This window comes from Pristiophorus japonicus, chromosome 3, assembly GCF_044704955.1.
Source record: "Pristiophorus japonicus isolate sPriJap1 chromosome 3, sPriJap1.hap1, whole genome shotgun sequence".
Taxonomy (NCBI): Eukaryota; Metazoa; Chordata; class Chondrichthyes; family Pristiophoridae; genus Pristiophorus; species Pristiophorus japonicus.
This window is the reverse complement of record NC_091979.1, coordinates 316245690-316266842: the sequence shown is the minus strand read 5'-3', so window position 1 is coordinate 316266842 and position 21153 is coordinate 316245690. Positions and strand designations below refer to the sequence as shown.

Sequence of the window (21153 nt, the reverse complement as noted above, 5' to 3'; positions counted from 1 at the left end):
GCCCCTTCAGATACTGGAAGAGGGGCTGCAACCTCACACATTCAACATAGACAGGGAACACGGCCTCTTCTCCCCCAGCATGTGGTGAATACCATGGCTGTGACCAACCTGACCTTCCACACTGAACTCCAGGCATTGACTCTCTCAATGCCTGCCCCCCAACCAAGTAGCAGGCCACCTACCATCAAGGGAGCTACTCAGTGCCGAGCCTGCGGCCAACATCTCGCCGTAGACAACTAGACCCATACAGCAGTGCCTGGTCTCCAGTCGTCTTGGACCCCCTTGCCACTGGACCAAGACCTTGTTCAGCTAAGCCCGTGTGGTAGCTTGTGTGCAACGACCACCCCGCGTTAAAAGAATTCGCACACCGGCATCTTCCATTCATTTAATATGAAGTTCGGGGCTTGGAACGTCAGGACCCTAATGGACAAATCCAACAGCGACAGGCCGGAGCGCCGCACCGCCATAGTTGCTCGGGAACTTAGACGCTTTGACATCGTCATTGCCGCTCTAAGCGAGACCCAGCGGGCAGGGGAAGGCCAGCTCAAGGAACAAGGTGGAGGTCACACCTTTTTTCTGGAAAGGAAAACCAGAGGAAGGATGCCGCCTTCATGGAGTTGACTTTGCCGTTAAAAATGAACTGGTCAGCCATCTCAAAGACTCTCCCTGCAGGATTAAGGAACGCCTGATGACCCTTTGCCTTACCCTATCCCGGAACCAATGCGCCACAGTCATCAGTGCGCACGCCCCAACACTCGATGCAACGGATGAAGCAAAAGAGGGTTTTTATTCCAACCTCGAGACATCCCTGTCCTGCGTCTCCCACGGGCGACAAATTGATCCTCCTAGGAGATTTTAATGCCAGGGTCGGCAAAGACGCAGCCCACTGGCAGAGAGCGGGTAGGGAAAGCCACCTCCACTGGTACCCTACTCCTGACAAAATGTCCAGAACACGAACTCCTCATCACCAACACCCTGTTCCGCCAGAGGGACAAATATAAGGCATCGCGGCAACACCCTCGCTCCAAACACTGGCACCTGCTCGACTAGGTCATCGTCCGAGCCAGGGATCGCAAGGATGTGCGCATTACCCGGGCCATGGCGGGAACTGACGACTGCTGGACGGACCACCGCCTAATCTGATCCATCGTCAATATTAGCCGAGGGGACAGCAGAAGCAGTTCCGCAAAATAGTTAATGCCGGGGCACTTGGAGACCCAGCTAAGAGAGCCCTATACAGCCAGCGCCTCGCAGCCAATCTGGCGTGCCTTGATGACCCGGAGATGCTCAATGCCCACAGCGCTTGGTCTGCCCTCCAGGCCTCTATAACCAGTGTCTGTGAAAAGACACTTGGATACTCATCCAGAAAACATCAGGACTGGTTTGATGAAAATGATCAGGAGATCCAAGAGCTAATGGGTCGTAAGCGCAGAACATTTTTGAGCCTCAAGCAACAACCAAACTCTAGCTATACAATGCAATGTTACAGACGGCTCAAGGCTGAGATCCAACAAAAAAACCCGGGACCTAAAGATGGTGGATGGAGACAGCGCAGGTCATACAACAACTGGCCGACAGCCACGACATATGAGGATTCTTCACTACAGTCAAGGCCACCTACGGTCCAAACTCCCAAGGCCCCACCCCACTCCTGGCAAAGAACAGGGAAACACTCATCAAGGACACTGAGGCTGTCGGGGCCTGCTGGAAGGAGCACTTTGAAGATCTCCTCAATCGAGACTCTGCCTTTGACTTGAGTGTTCTCGACTCCATCCCGCAGCATGCGACCCGTCACCCACTCAGTGAAACCCCAACGCTGCACGAGGTAGGCAAAGCCATAAAACAGCTCAAGAATAACAAGGATACGAGTGAGGATGGAATCCCTGCTGAGGCGCTAAAGTATGGCGGAGAGGCGCTGTTGGCACGGATACCTGACCTCACCCCTCTCATCTGGAGGGAGGAGAGCGTCCTGGGAGATTTGAGATTCAGTGATCATGTCCATTTTTAAAAAGGGGAACAAATCCGACTGCGGCAACTACAGGGGAATCTCCCTACTATCAACCACTGGGAAGGTTGTCGCTAGAGTCCTCCTCAACCGTCTTCTCCCTGTGGCCGAGGAGCTCCTCCCGGAGTCGCAGTGTGGATTTCGTCCCCTACTCGAAACAACGGACGTGATCTTTGCAGCACGACAACTGCAGGAAAAATGCAGGGAGCAGCGCCAGCCCTTATACATGGCCTTTTTCGATCTTACAAAGGCCTTTGACACTGTCTACAGTGAGGGCTTATGGAGCGTCCTCCGTTTTGGGTGCCCCCAAAAGTTTGTCAACATTTTTCGCCTGCTCCACGACGACACGCAGGCCGTGATCCTTACCAGCGGATCCGTTACAGACCCATACCAGGGGTCAAACAGGACTGCATCATCGCTCCAACCCTCTTCTCAATCTTCCTCGCTGCCATGCTCCACCTCACAGTCAACAAGCTCCCCGCTGGAGTGGAACTAAACTACAGAACCAGTAGGAAGCTGTTTAATCAACGCCGCCTCCAGGCCATGTCCAAGTCCACCCAAACCTCTGTCATTGAACTGCAGTACGTGGACGACACCTGCGTCTGCGCACATTCTGAGGCTGAACTCCAGGATATAGTCGATGTATTCACCGAGGCATATGAAGGCATAAGCCTTGCGCTTAACATCTGTAAGACAAAGGTCCTCCACCAGCCTGTCCTCTCCGCACAGTACTGCCCCCCCCCCCCAGCCATCAAGATTCATGGCACGGCCCTCGACAACATGGACCATTTCCCATACCTCGGGAGCCTCCTGTCAACAAAGACGGCCATTGATGCGGAGATTCAACATCGCCGCCAGTGCAGCCTTTGGCTGCCTGAGGAAAAGAGTGTTCGAAGACCTGGCCCTCAAATCTACCACTAAGATCATTGTCTACAGGGCTGTGGTAATACTCTCCCTCCTATATGGATCAGAGGCATGGACAACTTACAGAAGACACATCAAGACACTGGAGATATATCACCAACAATGTCTCCAAGATCCTACAAATCCCCTGGGAGACAGGCGCACCAAGATCAGTGTCCTCGTCCAGGCTAACATCCCCAGCATTGAAGCACTAACCACACTCGATCAGCTTCGCTGGGCAGGCCACTTAGTTCGCATGCCAGACACGAGACTCCCTAAGCAATTGCTCTATGTTGTGTTCGTTCATGGCAAAGATGGGCAGCAGAAACGTTACAAGGACGCCCTCAAAACCTCCCTGGTGAAGTGCGACATCACCACTGACACCTGGGAGACCCTGGCCGGAGACCGCCCTAGGTGGAGAAAGTGCATCCCGGGAGGGCGTTGAGCTCTTCGAATCAACGCTGCGAGTGTGAAGAGGTCAGGCGCAGGCAGCGGAAGGAGCGCGCGGCAAATCAGTGCCACCCTTCCCCTGATGAATATCTGTCCCACCTGTGACAGGGTCTGTGGCGCTCGAGTGGGACTGTTCCGCCACCAAAGGACTCACTTTAGGATTGGAAGCAAGTCTTCCTCGATTCCGAGGGACTGCCTATAATGATATGATGGTGGTAACACTGACTCCTCCTAGACCGCAGAAATTGCAGGCGGTCTGAGAGCCCGTGAACCAACTTAAAAACTTATTGCACGGGACTGCTCTGTAAAACACCCTCCAGGCCAAGTCCCCAATGAATAGAGGGAGGACTCCCGCGTAGAGAGCACTCCATTGGGGACCCCCGCCTCCCCCGGACGGCAAGCTGGTGCACCATGGCGTGTCCGGACGGCAGATAGGATGGCAAGGTGGAGAGTGTGCAGGAGCAGCCCGTACAGGAAACCCCTCCGCGCAGAACTGAAAGGCACGGAGTGGATTTCCCGGAGGAGGCTCAAGTTGTGAGGTGACGGCTCCCGAGGGCGGTTTCGGGGCTTGGTCAGCATTTAAGACAGAAATAGACAGTTTCTTAACCGATAAGGAGTTATGGGGAGCGGAGCTGAGTCCATGATCAGATCAGCCATGATCTTATTGAATGGCGGAGCAGGCTCGAGGGGCCGTATGGTCTACTCCTGTTCCTATTTCTTCTTTTCTTATGACACATAAGTAGACTTACAACAATAGCCACTTGGATGTTTTATTCAATGTTCACGTTAAGTTTCCATTAATGTGCTGTCACAGATAAAAAATCATTATTTTCACCACTTTCCGGTCTTGGACAAATTTGTGTGCTGCTTTGGAGGTGGCTTAGTGAGTTGGAGTAAATGGTGAGACAACGTTACCTCCAGCAATGGTGGTCCATGTGAAAGGAATGGCTTGGTCATTGTAGGGATGCTTCAATTGTAGGGAACAGTTAATTCAGAGACCATGGTCCAGAACTTAAAGAAGGCTAACTTTGAAGGTATGAGGCGTGAATTGGCTGAGATGGATTGGCGAATGATACTTAAGGGGTTGACTGTGGATGGGCAATGGCAGACATTTAGAGACCGCATGGATGAACTACAACAATTGTACATTCCTGTCTGGCATAGAAATAAAAAAGGGAAGGTGGCTCAACCGTGGCTATCAAAGGAAATCAGGGATAGTATTAAAGCCAAGGAAGTGGCATACAAATTGGCCAGAAATAGCAGCGAACCTGGGGACTGGGAGAAATTTAGAACTCAGCAGAGGAGGACAAAGGGTTTGATTAGGGCAGGGAAAATGGAGTATGAGAAGAAGCTTGCAGGGAACATTAAGACGGATTGCAAAAGTTTCTATAGATATGTAAAGAGAAAAAGGTTAGTAAAGACAAATGTAGGTCCCCTGCAGTCAGAATCAGGGGAAGTCATAACGGGGAACAAAGAAATGGCGGACCAATTGAACAAGTACTTTGGTTCGGTATTCACGAAGGAGGACACGAACAACCTTCCGGTTATAAAAGGGGTCGGGGGGTCTAGTAAGGAGGAGGAACTGAGGGAAATCCTTATTAGCCGGGAAATTGTGTTGGGGAAATTGATGGGATTGAAGGCCGATAAATCCCCAGGGCCTGATGGACTGCATCCCAGAGTACTTAAGGAGGTGGCCTTGGAAATAGTGGATGCGTTGACAGTCATTTTCCAACATTCCATTGACTCTGGATCAGTTCCTATGGAGTGGAGGGTAGCCAATGTAACCCCACTTTTTAAAAACGGAGGGAGAGAGAAAACAGGGAATTATAGACCGGTCAGCCTGACATCGGTAGTGGGTAAAATGATGGAATCAATTATTAAGGATGTCATAGCAGTGCATTTGGAAAGAGGTGACATGATAGGTCCAAGTCAGCATGGATTTGTGAAAGGGAAATCATGCTTGACAAATCTTCTGGAATTTTTTGAGGATGTTTCCAGTAGAGTGGATAAGGGAGAACCAGTTGATGTGGTATATTTGGACTTTCAGAAGGCTTTCGATAAGGTCCCACACAAGAGATTGATGTGCAAAGTTAGAGCACATGGGATTGGGGGTAGTGTACTGACATGGATTGCGAACTGGTTGTCAGACAGGAAGCAAAGAGTAGGAGTAAATGGGTACTTTTCAGAATGGCAGGCAGTGACTAGTGGGGTACCGCAAGGTTCTGTGCTGGGGCCCCAGCTGTTTACACTGTACATTAATGATTTAGATGAGGGGATTAAATGTAGTATCTCCAAATTTGCGGATGACACTAAGTTGGGTGGCAGTGTGAGCTGCGAGGAGGATGCTGTGAGGCTGCAGAGCGACTTGGATAGGTTAGGTGAGTGGGCAAATGCATGGCAGATGAAGTATAATGTGGATAAATGTGAGGTTATCCACTTTGGTGGTAAAAACAGAGAGACAGACTATTATCTGAATGGTGACAGATTAGGAAAACGGGAGGTGCAAAGAGACTTGGGTGTCATGGTACATCAGTCATTGAAGGTTGGCATGCAGGTGCAGCAGGCGGTTAAGAAAGCAAATGGCATGTTGGCCTTCATAGCAAGGGGATTTGAGTACAGGGGCAGGGAGGTGTTGCTACAGTTGTACAGGGCATTGGTGAGGCCACACCTGGAGTATTGTGTACAGTTTTGGTCTCCTAACCTGAGGAAGGACATTCTTGCTATTGAGGGAGTGCAGCGAAGGTTCACCAGACTGATTCCCGGGATGGCGGGACTGACCTATCAAGAAAGACTGGATCAACTGGGCTTGTATTCACTGGAGTTCAGAAGAATGAGAGGGGACCTCATAGAAACATATAAAATTCTGACAGGGTTAGACAGGTTAGATGCAGGAAGAATGTTCCCAATGTTGGGGAAGTCCAGAACCAGGGGTCACAGTCTAAGGATAAGGGGTAAGCCATTTAGGACTGAGATGCGGAGGAACTTCTTCACCCAGAGAGTGGTGAACCTGTGGAATTCTCTACCACAGAAAGTTGTTGAGGCCAATTCACTAAATATATTCAAAAAGGAGTTAGATGAGGTCCTTACTGCTAGGGGGATCAAGGGGTATGGCGAGAAAGCAGGAATGGGGTACTGAAGTTGAATGTTCAGCCATGAACTCATTGAATGGCGGTGCAGGCTAGAAGGGCCGAATGACCTACTCCTGCACCTATTTTCTATGTTTCTATGTTTCTATCACCTCCCATTCTCCTGAACTCAGAGTATAGGCTCAACCTACTCAACCTATCCTCATAAGTCAGCCCCCTTATCTCTGGAATCAACCTAGTGAACCTACTCTGAACAGCCTACAATGCAAGAATATCCTTCCTTAATACGGTGACCAAAACTGTACGCAGTACTCTAGGTGTGGCCTCACCAATACCCTGTACAGTTGTAGCAGGACTTCTCTGCTTTTATACTCTATCCCCTTGCAATAAAGGCCAACATTCCATTTGCCTTCCTGATCACTTGCTGTACCTGCATACTAACTTTTTGTGTTTCATACACAAGGACCCCCAGGTCCCTCTGTACTGAAGCACTTTGCAATTTTTCTCCATTTAAATTGTAATTTGCTTTTCTATTTTTTTTTTCTGCCAAAGTGGATAACCTCACATTTTCACACATTATACCCCATCTGCCAAAGTTTTGCCAACTCACTTAGCCTGTCTATGTCCCTTTACAGAACTCTTGTGCCTCCTCACAATTTGCTCTCCCACCTATCTTTGTATTATCAGCAAACTTGGCTACATTACACTTGAACCCTTCATTCAAGTCATTAATATAGATTGGAAATAGTTGAGGCTCCAGCATTGATCCCTGCGGCACCCCACTAGTTACTGTTTGCCAACAGGAAAATGACTCTCTGTTTTCTGTTAGTTAGCCAATCCTTTATCCATGCTAATATAATACCCCCAACCCCGTGAACTTTTATCTTGTGCAGTAACCTTTTATGTGGCACCTTATCGACTGCCTTCTGGAAATCCAAATACACCACATCCACTGGTTCCCCCTTATCCACCCTGCTCGTTACATCCTCAAAGAACCCTAGCAAATTTGTCAAACATGATATTGTTTCCTAATTCTTTACTGAAGGCTGTTCATCAATTACTAGTTTGCATATAGCATAAACATTGACGTAGCTGGTAAATTAATAATTGTACTGCAACTTAAAGGCAAAACATTTATCTGGGCCTTTATTTTTAAATGTAATGCATACAAATACACTAGTTGAGTATATTATAATTTATGTACATCAGTGCAATACAAGTAATTGTGCTGCCTTCTAATTTACTATGCAAAGTTGTGAAATGGTAAGGGACTAAGCTGAGGAAAATAGCCCCATCCATTCTACAGTTTAAAGAACTCCAGCAAATTTCATAAACCATGTTGACTGTGCTCGATTAAATCATACTTTTCTAAATGTCCCGCTACTCTTTCCTTAATAATGGACTCCAGCATTTTCCCAACAACAGATGTTAGACTAACTGTGCTATAGTTTCCTGCTTTCTGTCTGCTTCCTTTTTTAAATAGGGATGTTGCATTTGCGGTTTTCCAATCTGCTGGGACCTCCCCAGAATACAGGGAATTTTGGTAGATTACAACCAATGTGTTTATGTATGTAAACCTGTAAATACCATGTCTAACCACCAGAGGGCTTATCCCCTGGAGTCCCAAGGGATCCCACAATCCCTTGGGAGCACCTGTAGATAAGGAGGCCTCACAGGCTGGAGAGGCACTCTGAGATCTGTAATAAAAGACTACGGTCACACTTACTTTGAGCTTGCAGTATCTAGTCTGACTCTTTATCCAAGACATAACACAATGCATCCACAATCTCTGCAGCCACTTATTTTAAAACCCTACGGTGCAAGCCATCAAGTCCAGGGGACTTGTTCGCCTTCAGTCCCATTATTTTACCAAGTATTACTTCTTTAGTGATTGTATTAAGTTCTTCCATCCCTATAGCCCATTGATTATCCACTATTAGGATGTTTTTAGTGTCTTCTGCTGTGAAGACCAATACAAAATATTTGTTCAGAGTCTCTGCTATTTCCCTGTTCCCCGTTATTAATTCCCCAGTCTTATCCTCTAGGGGACCAACATTTACTTTAGCCACTCTTTTCCTTTTTATGTACCTGTAGAAACTCTTACTATCTGTTTTTATATTTTGTTCTCGTTTTCTTTCACCAAGTATCTTCCCTCTCTTTTTTTTAATTTTTTTTTAGTCGTTCTTTGCTGGCTTTTAAAAGTTTCCCAATCCTCTGGCCTCCCATTAGTCTTGGCCACATTGTATGCCCTTGTTTTCAATTTGATACCATCCCTTATTTCCTTAGTTAGCCACGGATGGTTATCCCTTCCCTTACAGTCTTTCCTTCCCATTGGGATATATTTTGTTGCATGTTATGAAATATCTCCTTAAATGTCTGCCACTGCTCATCAACCGTCCCATACTTTAATCTATTTTCCCAGTCCACTTTAGCCAACTCTAGCTACATACCTTTTGTAGTTTCCTTTCTTCAAGCTTAGGATCCTAACCCAACTTTCTCACCCTTCAACTGAATTTGAAATTCAACCATGCAATGGTCACTCATTCCTAGAGGATCCTTTACTAGGAGATTATTTATTGATCCTGTCTCATTACACAGTACCAGATCTAAGAGAGCCTGCTCCCTGGTTGGTTCTGCAACACACTGTTCAAGGAAACTATCCCAGATACACTCTCTGAACTCTTCCTCAAAGCTACCCTGGCCAACTTGATTTGTCCAATCAATATGAAGGTTAAAATCGCCCATGATTATTGCCGTTCCTTTTTACAAGCCTCCATTATTTCTTGATTTATACTCCATCCAACAGTGTAGCTACTATTAGGGAAAAAATTCGCTGATGGGCGTAGACCCCTATTATTCCTTATCTCCACCCAAACTGCTTCGACATCATGATCTTCTGAGCCAATATCGTTTCTGACTAACTCATTGATCTCATCCTTTATTAACAGTGCTACCCCACCTTCTTTTCCTTTCTGTCTGTCCTTTTAAATTGTCAAGTACCCCTGAATATTTAGTTCCCAGCCTTGGTCACCTTGCAACCACGTCTCTGTAATGGCTGTCAGATCATACCCATTTGTATCTATTTGTGCTGTCAACTCATCTATTTTGTTACGAATGCTATGTGCATTCAGATAAAGAGCTTTAAAATTTGTTAATTTACCATTTTTTCCCGCTTTGACCCCACTTTCTGATTCTGTCCCTTTCTGGCATGCTCTGGTTATCATTTCCCCCAGTGCTACCCTGTTCTATTGCCTTCTCCTTATTCTTTGACTTTTTAAATTTCTGCTCACCTGAACTCTTTTCCCCCCCCCCCCCCCCCACTAATTAAATTTAAAGCCCTCTCTACAGCCCTAGTTATTTGATTGGCCAGGAGCCTAGTCCCAGCACGGTCTAAGTGAAGCCCGTCTCAACGGAACAGCTCCTTGTTACCCCAGTACTGGTGCCAGTGTCCCATGAACCAAAACCCATTTCTCCCACACCAGTCTCTGAGCCACGTGTTTAACTCGCTGATCTTATTTACCCTATGTAAATTTACTTGTGGCTCGGGTAGTAATCCAGAGATTATTACCTTTGTGGTTCTGCTTTTTAATATGGACCCCAGCTGCTCATACTCTCTCTCAGCAGAACCTCTTTCTTTGTCCTATCTATGTCGTTGGTACCCATGTGGACCACGACAACTGGATCTCCCCCCTCCCACTCCAAGTTCCTCTCCAGCCCAGAGGAGATATCCTTACCCCTGGCACCGGGCCGGCAACACAACCTTCAGGACTCACGCTCTCGGCTGCAGAGAACTGTATCTATCCCCTAATGATACTGTCCCTACCACTACAACATTTCTTTTTACTCCCCCCCCCCCCGACTTGAATGGCCCCCTGTACCACGGTGCTGTGGTCAGTTTGATCATCCTCCCTGCAGTCCCTGCACTCGTCCACACAGGGAGTAAGTGCCTCGAACCTGTTGGACAAGGGCAAGGGCCGAGGCTCCTCCATCACTACATCCCGAGTCCCCATGCCTTCCTCACTCATAGTCACACCCTCCTATCTAGCTACGCTCCCTCGCTGCTTCCCTTCCAAGTCCACCTTACCCAAGTCACTGTTGTAATATAGGAAATGCAGCAGCCAATTTATGTATAGCAAGATCCCACAAACGACAATGTGGTAATGACCAGATAATCTGTTTGTGATGTTGGTTGAGATATAAATATTGGCCAGCACACCAGGGAGTACTTCGCTGCTTTTCTTCGAAACAGTGCTATGTGCTCATTTATGCCCTCGTGAGAGAGCAGACGCAGCCCTGGTTTAACATCTCACCCAAAAGACAGCACCTACAACAGTGCAGCACTCCCTCAGTAGTGCCCTGACGAGGTAGTCTGGATTAAAGTCTCTGAATAGGACTTAAACCTACAAGCTTCTGACTCGGGCGAGAGTGCTATCCACTGAGCCAGGGCTGGCATCAGAATATCAGTACAACTTGCACCTTCAGTCTCTGTGGTGAATCCCCACACACCTTGCAGTGCAGAAGAAATTTTCGCAGCACCCTGGGGGTGACTGAGGTAAGTGGCCAGGCAGGCAGCACAGCAAGTTTCAATCCTACCCGCATTGCTAACTCTCCAATTGATCAAGTGACACCCGATGTTTAATGAAAATTTAGCCTCACTCATGATCTCGCAATTCAGCTCTCAAAACTCATGCTTTTTTTTCCTACTGTATTGGTCTGCTGAAACGTCAAATCTTCATCAGGCCTCCTGTGATTGGCTGCTGCTGGGACATGTGGGTTGGGTAAGGCCTATAAGGAGACAGTTGTTTCAACTTATGGTGGGAGGGTGGATCCTTTTTTACACATGGGACTGGATTTTACCAACCTCGGGGGGGGGGGGGGGGGGGGGGGGGAGGGGAGAGATCCGGAGCGGGTGACATGGGCCAGGGAAGGTCATGTCTGACTAACTTGATTGAATTTTGCGAGGAGGTAACCAGGCGGGTCGATGAGGGCAGTGCGTATGATGTAGTGTATATTGATTTTAGCAAAGCTTTCGATAAGGTCCCACATGGCAGCCTGGTCACAAAAGTAAAAGCCCATGGGATACAGGGCAAAGTGGCAAGTTGGATCCAAAATTGGCTCAGAGGTAGGAAGCCAAGGGTAATGGTTGATGGGCATTTTTGTGACTAGAAGGATGTTTCCAGTGGGGTTCTGCAGTGCTCAGTACTAGGTCCCTTGCTTTTTGTGTATACATCAATGATCTAGACTTGAATATAGGGGATATGATTAAGAAGTTTGCAGATGATACTAAAATCGGCTGTGTGGTTGATAATGAAGAAGGACTGCAGGAAGATATCAATCAATTGGTCAGGTGGGCATAACAGTGGCAAATGGAATTTTAATCCAGAGAAGTGTGAGGTAATGCATTTTGGGAGGGCTAACAAGGAAAGGGAATACACATTAAATGGTAGGACACTGAGAAGTGTAGAGGAACAAAGGGACCTGGGAGTGCATGTCCACAGATCTCTGAAGGTAGCAGGCCAGGTGGATAAGGTGGTTAAGCAGACATACAGAATGTTTGCCTTTATTAGCCGAGGCATAGAAGATAACGGCTTGACCTGTATAAAGCACTGGTTAGGCTACAGCTAGAGTACTGCGTGCAGTTCTGGTCACCGCATTACAGGAAGGACGTGATTGCACTGGAGGGTACAGAGGAGATTTACGAGGACGTTGCTGGGAGTGGAGAATCTTAGTTATGAGGACAGATTGGATAGGCTGGATTTGTTTTCCTTGGAACATAGGAGGCTGAAGGGAGACCTAATTGAGCTGTATAAAATTGTGAGGGGCCTAGATATAGTGGCTAGAAAGGGCCTATTTCCCTTAGCAGAGGGGTCAACAACCAGGGGGCATAAATTTAAAGTAATTGGCAGAAGGTTTAGAGGGGATTTGAAGGGAAATTTCTTCAGAGGTTATGGGTGGTAGAGGCAGAAATCCTCTCCACATTTAAAAAGTTCTTGGATGTACACCTGAAGTGCTGGGATATATATACTGGTTACAACATTGAAATGTAAAATGATGCAGAAGTAGTTGCAAATGAGCAGTTCGTGGATTTGTTTGTTGACATCGGACTTCTCAAAATGAGGAATAAAGAAGCGGATTTAGAGAATTCTGTTAGAACCATTAATTTTAAATAAAATTCGAACTCTGAATTTATTTTTAAAGTTGTTTGTCCTTCAAGACAGTGGTTCTTAAGCTGGAAAAATCACCAGTAACATTAACCCAACCGAGTAACATTAATGAAACTTGTTATGTGCTTTAGCACGTCTCGGATCCTCTGTCTGTTGTGGTGAAAGTTGTTATGTCTTTAGCTGCTATGATCAGGACTCCACGAGGCAAAGTATTGCACTTGAACTGTAGTGACCTTAGTCTGTTTAATATAACACCTGAGTGATGATCACACCTGGTGGCCTGCCTTTTATACTAGGCCTGGCACACCTGTACAGGTAACCTACAAGTCTCCCACTGCAGTGCCCTCTGGTGGCACACCTTCGTGACCATACAGCTGGTGTACAAGTTTCCCATAGTAGTGCCCTCCGGCACATCATGTGTCATAGTACAAGCAGTAAACATGTCTGGATACATGACCAATGTTGTTCTCTCAATTTGGATCCTGACAGTTGTGCGCAGAATGCCTCTGTACAGCTTCAGGCAGCTTCTGGATCGTGGGCAGGAGCTACTCCGAATGTGAAAACGAGTACAAGTTGAACCTCCTTTCATCCGGCACCCTCAGGACCTGGCCTGTGCCGAATAAGAGATTTTGCCAGAAGAGGGGAGGTCAGTGGCCTGAGGTCGGTGGGAGGAGGAGGAGGTGGAGGTCGACGCCCCGGGCAGGCCCGAAGTGTTGGCGGGCCGTGAAGGCAGTGTCAGTGGGCTGGGTGTCGGAGCGGCCCCAAAGTCAGGGTGGAGGTCGGCCGTGTTCTGCCCATGCGCCCCCAGCCGCCAGAATCATGCCGGACGAGGGGTGGTGCGGGATAAGGAAGATCCAACCTGTACATGCAATCGTTGGTCCTTATCTGCACTGCCGTCAATGTCTGCTTATTGACAGACGCAGTCTGCCCGTGACCAAATCCACTGCCTTTGTTCTATAAGGCTGGCTGACTGCACGCAATACTTTTAAAGGTACAGCTTGCACAGCAAAATAAATTGAAGTGGTCCCTGAAAGTTACTGGTACCTCTTTATTGTCTCGTAAACACACAGCCCTGCCCGTGGACGCGCTGGCTGATGTCCTCCTGAGTTACATGCATACATTAAATCCGCCAATTCAAATCATGTCTGAAGCAGTGGCAGGTCGAATAAACCCGTCATTTACAGAGTACTTTGCATCAATAGCTTTCTGCAGACCTCCTAACCAATCAGAACATTATTTTTTTATATCTTGTCCAAGTATGTGCAACTATTCAAATGTGCATTAACCCATGCAACAACTTTACATTGTGGGGTCATCTTTCTCATCACATGACCTTCAGGAAAAAAAAGGTGTTTTCAGAAATGTTTAGTTGAACCTCGCCCATTTTCCTATTTTAAATAACTTACTGGCCCGTACAGGAATCCAGCCTATGGCCTTGTCGTTATTAATATCACGCTCTAACCAACTGAGCTAACTGGCCCCAGTCTCGCAGTGCTAACTCATAAGAATGGCTACAGCACAGAGGGAGGCCATTTGGCCGGTCGAGCCCGTGCCGGCTCTCTGTAAAAGCACTTCAGCTAGTCCCATCCCCCGCCCTTTCCCCATAGCCCTGCAATTTTTTCCCTTCAGGTACTTGTCCAATTCCCTTTTGAAAGCCACGATTGAATCTGCCTCAATCGCCCTTTTCAGGTCGTGCATTCCAGATCCTAACCACATGCTACGTGAAAAAGTTTCCCCTCGTGTCGTCTTTGGTTCTTCTGCCAATCACCTGAAAGCTGTGTCCTTTGGTTTTTGACCCTTCCGCCAATGAGAACACTTTCTCACTATCTACTCTTGTCTAGACTCATGATTTTGAATACCTCAATCCAATCTCCTCTCAATCTTCTCTGCTCTAAGGAGAACAACCCCAGCTTCATCAGTCGAGCCACTTTAAGGACAGCCAGCTTTTGTAGTACCTTCTCTATCAATGTTTAGCCCAACCAGTATCTCCACTACCTCCTCTTTCACTGACTTTGGCAGCATCTTCCTTTGTGAAGACTCATTTAGTACCTCAGCTACATCCTCTGCCTCCATGCGTATGTTTCTATTTAGTCCCTAATCGGCCCCACCCCGCCTCTTGTTACCCGTTTATTATTTATATGCCTACAGAAGACTTTTGGATTCCTTTCATGTTAGCTGCCTATCTATTCTCATACTCTCTCTCTTTGCCCCTCTTCTTTCCTTTTTTACTGCCCCTCTGAGCTTTCTATATTCAGCCTGGTTCTCACTTGTAGTCTCAATCTGACATCTGTCATACACCCCCTTTTTCTGCTTCATCTTATTCTCTATCCCTTTTGTCATCTAGGAACCTCTGGCAAAGGTTGTCCTATCTTTCCTCCTCATGGGAATGTACCTCGTCTGTACCTGAACCATCTCCTCTTTAAAGGCAGCCCATTGTGCGATTTATAGTTTTGCCTGCCGATCTTTGATCCCAATTTACCCGGGCCAGATCCATTCTCAACCCACTGAAATTGGCTCTCCTCCAATTAAGTATTTTTAAATCTAGCTTGCTCCCTGTCTTTTTCCATAGCTAGTGTAAACCTTATGATACTATGATCGCTGTTCCCTAAATGTTCCCCTACTGACACTTGGTCCACCTCATCCCCCAGAACCAGACCCAGCCCCAGCAATGCCTCCTTCCTCGTTGGGCCGGAAACGTACTGATCAAGAAAGTTCTCCTGAACACACTTCAGAAACTCTTTCCCCTCTCTGCCCTTTACTAGCCCAGTCTACATTAGGATAGTTGCAGTCGCCCCAGGGGCGAGCGGTGCTGTGGCACTGGCTGCTTTACTTCAATGAGAATGATTGACTAAGAGACCCTGGGGTAAAAATTCACCTCCGCCCGAAACGGGGCGCACCTTCCGTTTTTGGCTGTTTTTTTTTTGCTCGGGCGGATGTAGTTGCGGCTGAGGGGCGGAGGTGCCCTTGCAGCGGGCCGGCTTCCCCGATGCCTCATCAGCATATCGCTGACTATGTCAGCGCAACGCGGGCGACATCACTTGGCGCCGACGTGTCACAATGTCTCTTCCCTTCAGTTTAAAGGGGAGGGCCACTGTGAACTCTGTGTGTATATTTTTAAGTTCGGTCCGCTGGGCCACCAAGGGAGGGTTTCGGCCGGGCCAGCGGCCTGGCGCCCGAGAGGGGGGTGCCAGGCTGCCTGTCGGCGGCCCGACCGAACCCGGGGGCATAATTGTCGGGCCGACCTGGCAGTCAGCTGACAAAAAAATAAAATGGCGCCCCCGGCAGTGCCCCCTCCCCTTGGACCAACAAGGAAGTGCACCGACACAAAAAGCTGTTGGGGGGGCACTGCCTGGCGGCGGTGCCAACCCCAAGGGGCAATTCCGCAAAAGCGATGTTTCCCGCGGAGCGATTTCGGGAAACAGTCGCCGCCGGTTGGTAAGGGGTCGGCGCGTGCACGCCGCGGCGGGAAAACGGGCGGAGCCATTACCCCTACAACGCTCCACCCCTGATGAAGGGCAATTTTCAAAATGGCGGCTCCTCCGTGGAGAGTCGGTGGCCATTCCGCACCGCCCTCTGGCCACCGCTTTCAGGCGGCCAGCGGCCTCATCTGGAGGGGCAACTTAAGGGGCTGAAGTTTTATTGGCTAGGAGGGGAGCTCTGGGCAGGACAACTGGAATTGGAGTCCAGCAGTAGAAATTAGGTACTGCCGATTGGAATCCAGCTCTGTATAAATTTACGGTAAAGTTACTATTTACAATGAATGATATTAGTTATGCTGATAGGGTTAGATGAAGTAGAGTAGAAGGAGGCTCATGTGGAACACAAACAATGGCATAGTCCTGTTGAGCCGATTGGCCTGGTCCTGTCCTGTGCTTGCTGTGCTGTGCCGTGCTGACTCCATTCAGGACAAAGCAGCCCGCTTGATTGGCACCCCATCCACCACCTTAAACATACACTCCCTCCACCACTAGCTCACCGTGGCTGCAGTATGTACCATCTACAAGATGCACTGCAGCAACTCACCAAGGCTTCTTCGGCAGCACCTCCCAAACCCGTGACCTCTACCGCCTAGAAGGACAAGGGCAGCAAGCGCATGGGAACACCACCACCTCCAAGTTACACACCATCCTGACTTGGAAATATCATCGTTCCTTCATTGTCGTTGGGTCAAAATCCACTGTGAGTACCTTCACCATACGGACTCCAGAAGCTCACCATCATCTGTTCAAGCGGTGGGCCATAAATACTGGCCTTGCCAGCGAGACCCACATCCCATGAATGAATAAAACAATTATATAATACTCCTACATTGTAGATGTTATTTATTGCTAAAATATTTTGGTAACTTAGTTTTCTTCTTCCTTTTAGCTACAGGGAAGAAGCCCAAATGGATGGGCCTTGGTTTATGCTACGCGTTGTTATCCAGTGTATTCTTTGCAGTCGTTTCACTCTTGGTGAAGAAAATTGAAGGAGTTCATGCTCTGGAAATCAGTGGGATTCGATGTTTATTTCAGTGGATATTTATATGTCCCATCATTATATACAAGGAGTAAGTACAAAATAAGCATCTTGTGTTATGTTTGGAGTTACCATAGCATAAAGAAATAAATATCCAATATGTGAAAAAGTCTGTTATAAAAGGCGTATTATTAATTTCACAACTCTCAAAATTCCATAAATTACCACACTGTGTCTTTTAATTCCCATTAATATAAAGTTGTTATATTTGTTTACCTACACTGTATACCTGTGCAGTTATCAAATTCAACCAATTTGATTGGTTAGTTACAAGCTGAGACTAACCGCTAAAGCATCAATTGATTTAGAATTGTTTGCATCTGTGTGTAATGTTCCTTTAGACAATGGTAATCTTTTATCTTCTTTTTACCATGTATGCAATTCAAAGCTCTGCTGATGCGTTAATGGGGTAATTGTTCCGACTGGGTAATTGTGGTAATTAAGATCCCATGACACTATTTCGAAGCAGAACAGGGGAGTACTGGCCAATATTTATCCTTCAATCAACATCACTTGGGAAGAAAAACACATTATCTGGTCATGATGTTTGTGGGATCTTGCTGTGTGCCATTTGGCTGCTGTGCGGCATACATTACAACAGCGACTACACTCCAAAAGTTCTTCATTGGCCCTGAACTCTCATCTTTGTCTAGTTTCTCTCTCTCTCCCCTGATGCCTTTTCTGAGCTCATCTATTCCATGAGACCCTCCTCCTGCTCCCTCGACCCTATTCCAAGCAAATTGCTGACTGACCAACTTCCCTTCCTGGCTCCCATGTTAGCTGATATTGTTAACTGTTCTCTCTCATCAGGTACTGTCCCCTCCCATTCAAAGCTGCCATCATCACACCTTCAAAAAATGAAATCTTGATCCCTCTGACTTTGCAAATTACTACCCCATCTCCAACCTCCATTTCCTCTCCAAAGTCCTTGAACGAGCTGTTGCCTGCCAAATCTGTTCCCTCCTTTCCCGAAACTCCCATGTTCGAATCCCTCCATCAGGTTTCTGCCCCAGCCACAGTACTGAAACGGCCCTTTCCAAAGTCACAAATAACAACATCCGATGTGACTGTATCCCTCCTCCTCCTCCTTCTCGACCTGCCTGCAGCCTTTGACATGGTTAACCACACCATCCTCTCCACCGTCATCCAGCTGGGTGGGACTGCACTCGCCTGGTTCCATTCTTATCTATCCAGTCATAGCCAGAGAATCACTTGTAGTGGCTTCTCTTCCTGCTCCCGTTACCTCTGGTGTTCCCCAAGGATCTATCCTTAGCCCCCCTCCTATTTCTCACCTACCCGCTGTCCCTCGGCGACATCATCCAAAAACACAGTCAGTTTCCACATGTAAGCTGACGACACCCAGCTCTACCTCACCACCACCTCTCTCGATCCATCCACTGTCTTTAGACTGCTTTTCCGACATGAGCAGAAAATTCCTCCAACTAAATATCGGGAAGACCGAAGCCATTGTCTTCCGTTCCCACTGTTCCCGAGCCACCGACTCCCAGACAGTTAGTTGTCTGTTCGCAACCTTGGTGTCATATTTGAACCCGAAATGAGCTCCTGATCACACATCTGTGCCATCACCAAACCGCCTACTTTCACCTCCGTAACATTGCCCGACTGAAACCCTCATCCATGCCTTTGTCACATCGAGACTTGACTATTCCAACGTTCTCCGGCCTCCCATCTTTCACCCTACTTAAACTTGAGCTAATCCAAGACTCTGCTGCCCGTATCCTAACTTGCACCAGGCCCCGTTCACCCATGACTCCTGCACTTGCAGCCCTGCATTGGCTCCAGGTCCAGCAACGCCTCAATTTTAAAATTATCATCCTTGTTTTCAAATCTCTCCATGGTCTCGCCCCTCCCTGTCTCTGTAACCTCCACCAGCCCCACAACCCTCCGAGATCTCTGCGCTCCTCTAATTCTGGCCTCTTGTGCAATCCCCTGTTTTAATCGCTCCACCACTGGCGGTGGCTTTCAGCTGCCTGGGCCCTAAGCTCTGGAATTCCCTCCCTAAAGCTCTCCACTTCTGTACTTCTCTCTACTCCCTGAAGACCTACCTTAAAACCTACCCCTTTGACTAAGCTATTGATCATTGTCCTAACACCTCCTTATGTGGCGACCTGCCAAATTTTGTTTGATAACACTCCTGTGAAGCGCCTTGGGACATTTTTGTTAAAGGCGCTATATAAATGAAAGCCGTAGAAAAGCGCTTTGGGACATCCTGAAGTCGTGATGGGTATGTGCAACATTTTCTTGCTTTCTTTGTTTTCTCTTGCTTTCTCACTCTGTTAATGGAATAGTTGAATCTGGAAGCAACAAAGGCACGGTTGAGAATTTCTTCAGCACATGGGCTGAAGTAGGATAGAACCGGGGGTAATAAGAACATAAGAATTAGGAACAGGAGTAGCCCCTCGAGCCTGCTCCACCATTCAACAAGATCATGGCTGATCTGGCCATGGACTCAGCTCCACTTACCCGCCCGCTCCCCATAACCCTTAATTGCCTTATTGGTTAAAAATCTGTCTATCTGTGACTTGAATACATTCAATGAGCTAGCCTCAACTGCTTCCTTGGGCAGAGAATTCCACAGATTCACAACCCTCTGGGAGAAGAAATTCCTTCTCGACTCGGTTTTAAATTGGCTCCCCCTGTATTTTGAGCCTGTGCCCCCTAGTTCTAGTCTCTCCGACCAGTGGAAACAGCCTCTCTCTCTGCCTCTATCTTGTCTATCCCTTTCATTATTTTAAATGTTTCTATAAGATCACCCCTCATCCTTCTGAACTCCACCGAGTAAAGACCCAGTCTACTCAATCTGTTATCATAAGGTAACCCCCTCATCTCCAGAATCAGCCTAGTGAATCGTCTCTGTACCCCCTCCAAAGCTAGTATATCCTTAAGTAAGGTGACCAAAACTACACACAGTACTCCAGGTGCGGCCTCACCAATACCCTATACAGTTGCAGCAGGACCTCCCTGCTTTTGTACTCCATCCCTCTCGCAATGAAGGCCAACATTCCATTCGCCTTCCTGATTACCTGCAAACTAACTTTTTGGGATTCATGCACAAGGACCCCCAGGACCCTCTGCACTGCAGCATGTGGTAATTTCTCCCCATTCAAATAATAATCCCTTTTACTGTTTTTTTTCCAAGGTGGATGACCTCACATTTTCCGACATTGTATTCCATCTGCCAAACCTTAGCCCATTCGCTTAACCTATCTAAATCTCTTTGCAGCCTCTCTGTGTCCTCTACACAACCCGCTTTCCCACTAATCTTTGTGTCATCTGCAAATTTTGTTACACTACACTCTGTCCCCTCTTCCAGGTCATCTATGTATATTGTAAACAGTTGTGGTCCCAGCACTGATCCCTGTGGCACACCACTGACCACCGATTTCCAACCCGAAAAGGACCCATTTATCCCAACTCTGCTTTCTGTTAGCCAGCCAATTCTCGATCCATGCTAATACATTTCCTCTGACTCCGCGTACCTTTATCTTCTGCAGTAACCTTTTGTGTGGCACCTTATCGAATGCCTTTTGGAAATCTAAATACACCACATCTATCGGTATACCTCTATCTACCATGCTTGTTATATCCTCAAAGAATTCCAGTAAATTAGTTAAATATGATTTCCCCTTCATGAATCCATGTTGCATCTGCTTGATTGCACTATTCCTATCTAGATGTCCCGCTATTTCTTCCTTAATGATAGCTTCAGGCATTTTCCCCACTACAGATGTTAAACTAACCGGCCTATAATTACCTGCCTTTTGTCTGCCCCCTTTTTTAAACAGAGGCGTTTCATTCGCTGCTTTCCAATCCGCTGGTACCTCCCCAGAGTCCAGAGAATTTTGGTAGATTATAACGAATGCATCTGCTATAACTTCCGCCATTTCTTTTAATACCCTGGGATGCATTTCATTAGGACCAAGGGACTTGTCTACCTTGAGTCCCATTAGCCTGTCCAGCACTACCCCCCTAGTGATAGTGATTGTCTCAAGGTCCTCCCTTCCCA

The 21153-nt window shown here is 47.4% G+C and overlaps 1 protein-coding gene across 1 annotated transcript in view; it reads left to right on the top strand.

Annotated features, from left to right (window-relative positions):
- LOC139260367 (solute carrier family 35 member G1-like) overlaps positions 1 to 21153 on the top strand; it is a 61006-nt gene that overhangs the window by 21978 nt on the left and 17875 nt on the right. The window contains exon 2 of the mRNA XM_070876911.1: positions 16977 to 17157. Within this exon, the coding sequence (XP_070733012.1) occupies positions 16977 to 17157 (181 nt within the window). The remainder of the gene's footprint in view (positions 1 to 16976; positions 17158 to 21153) is intronic.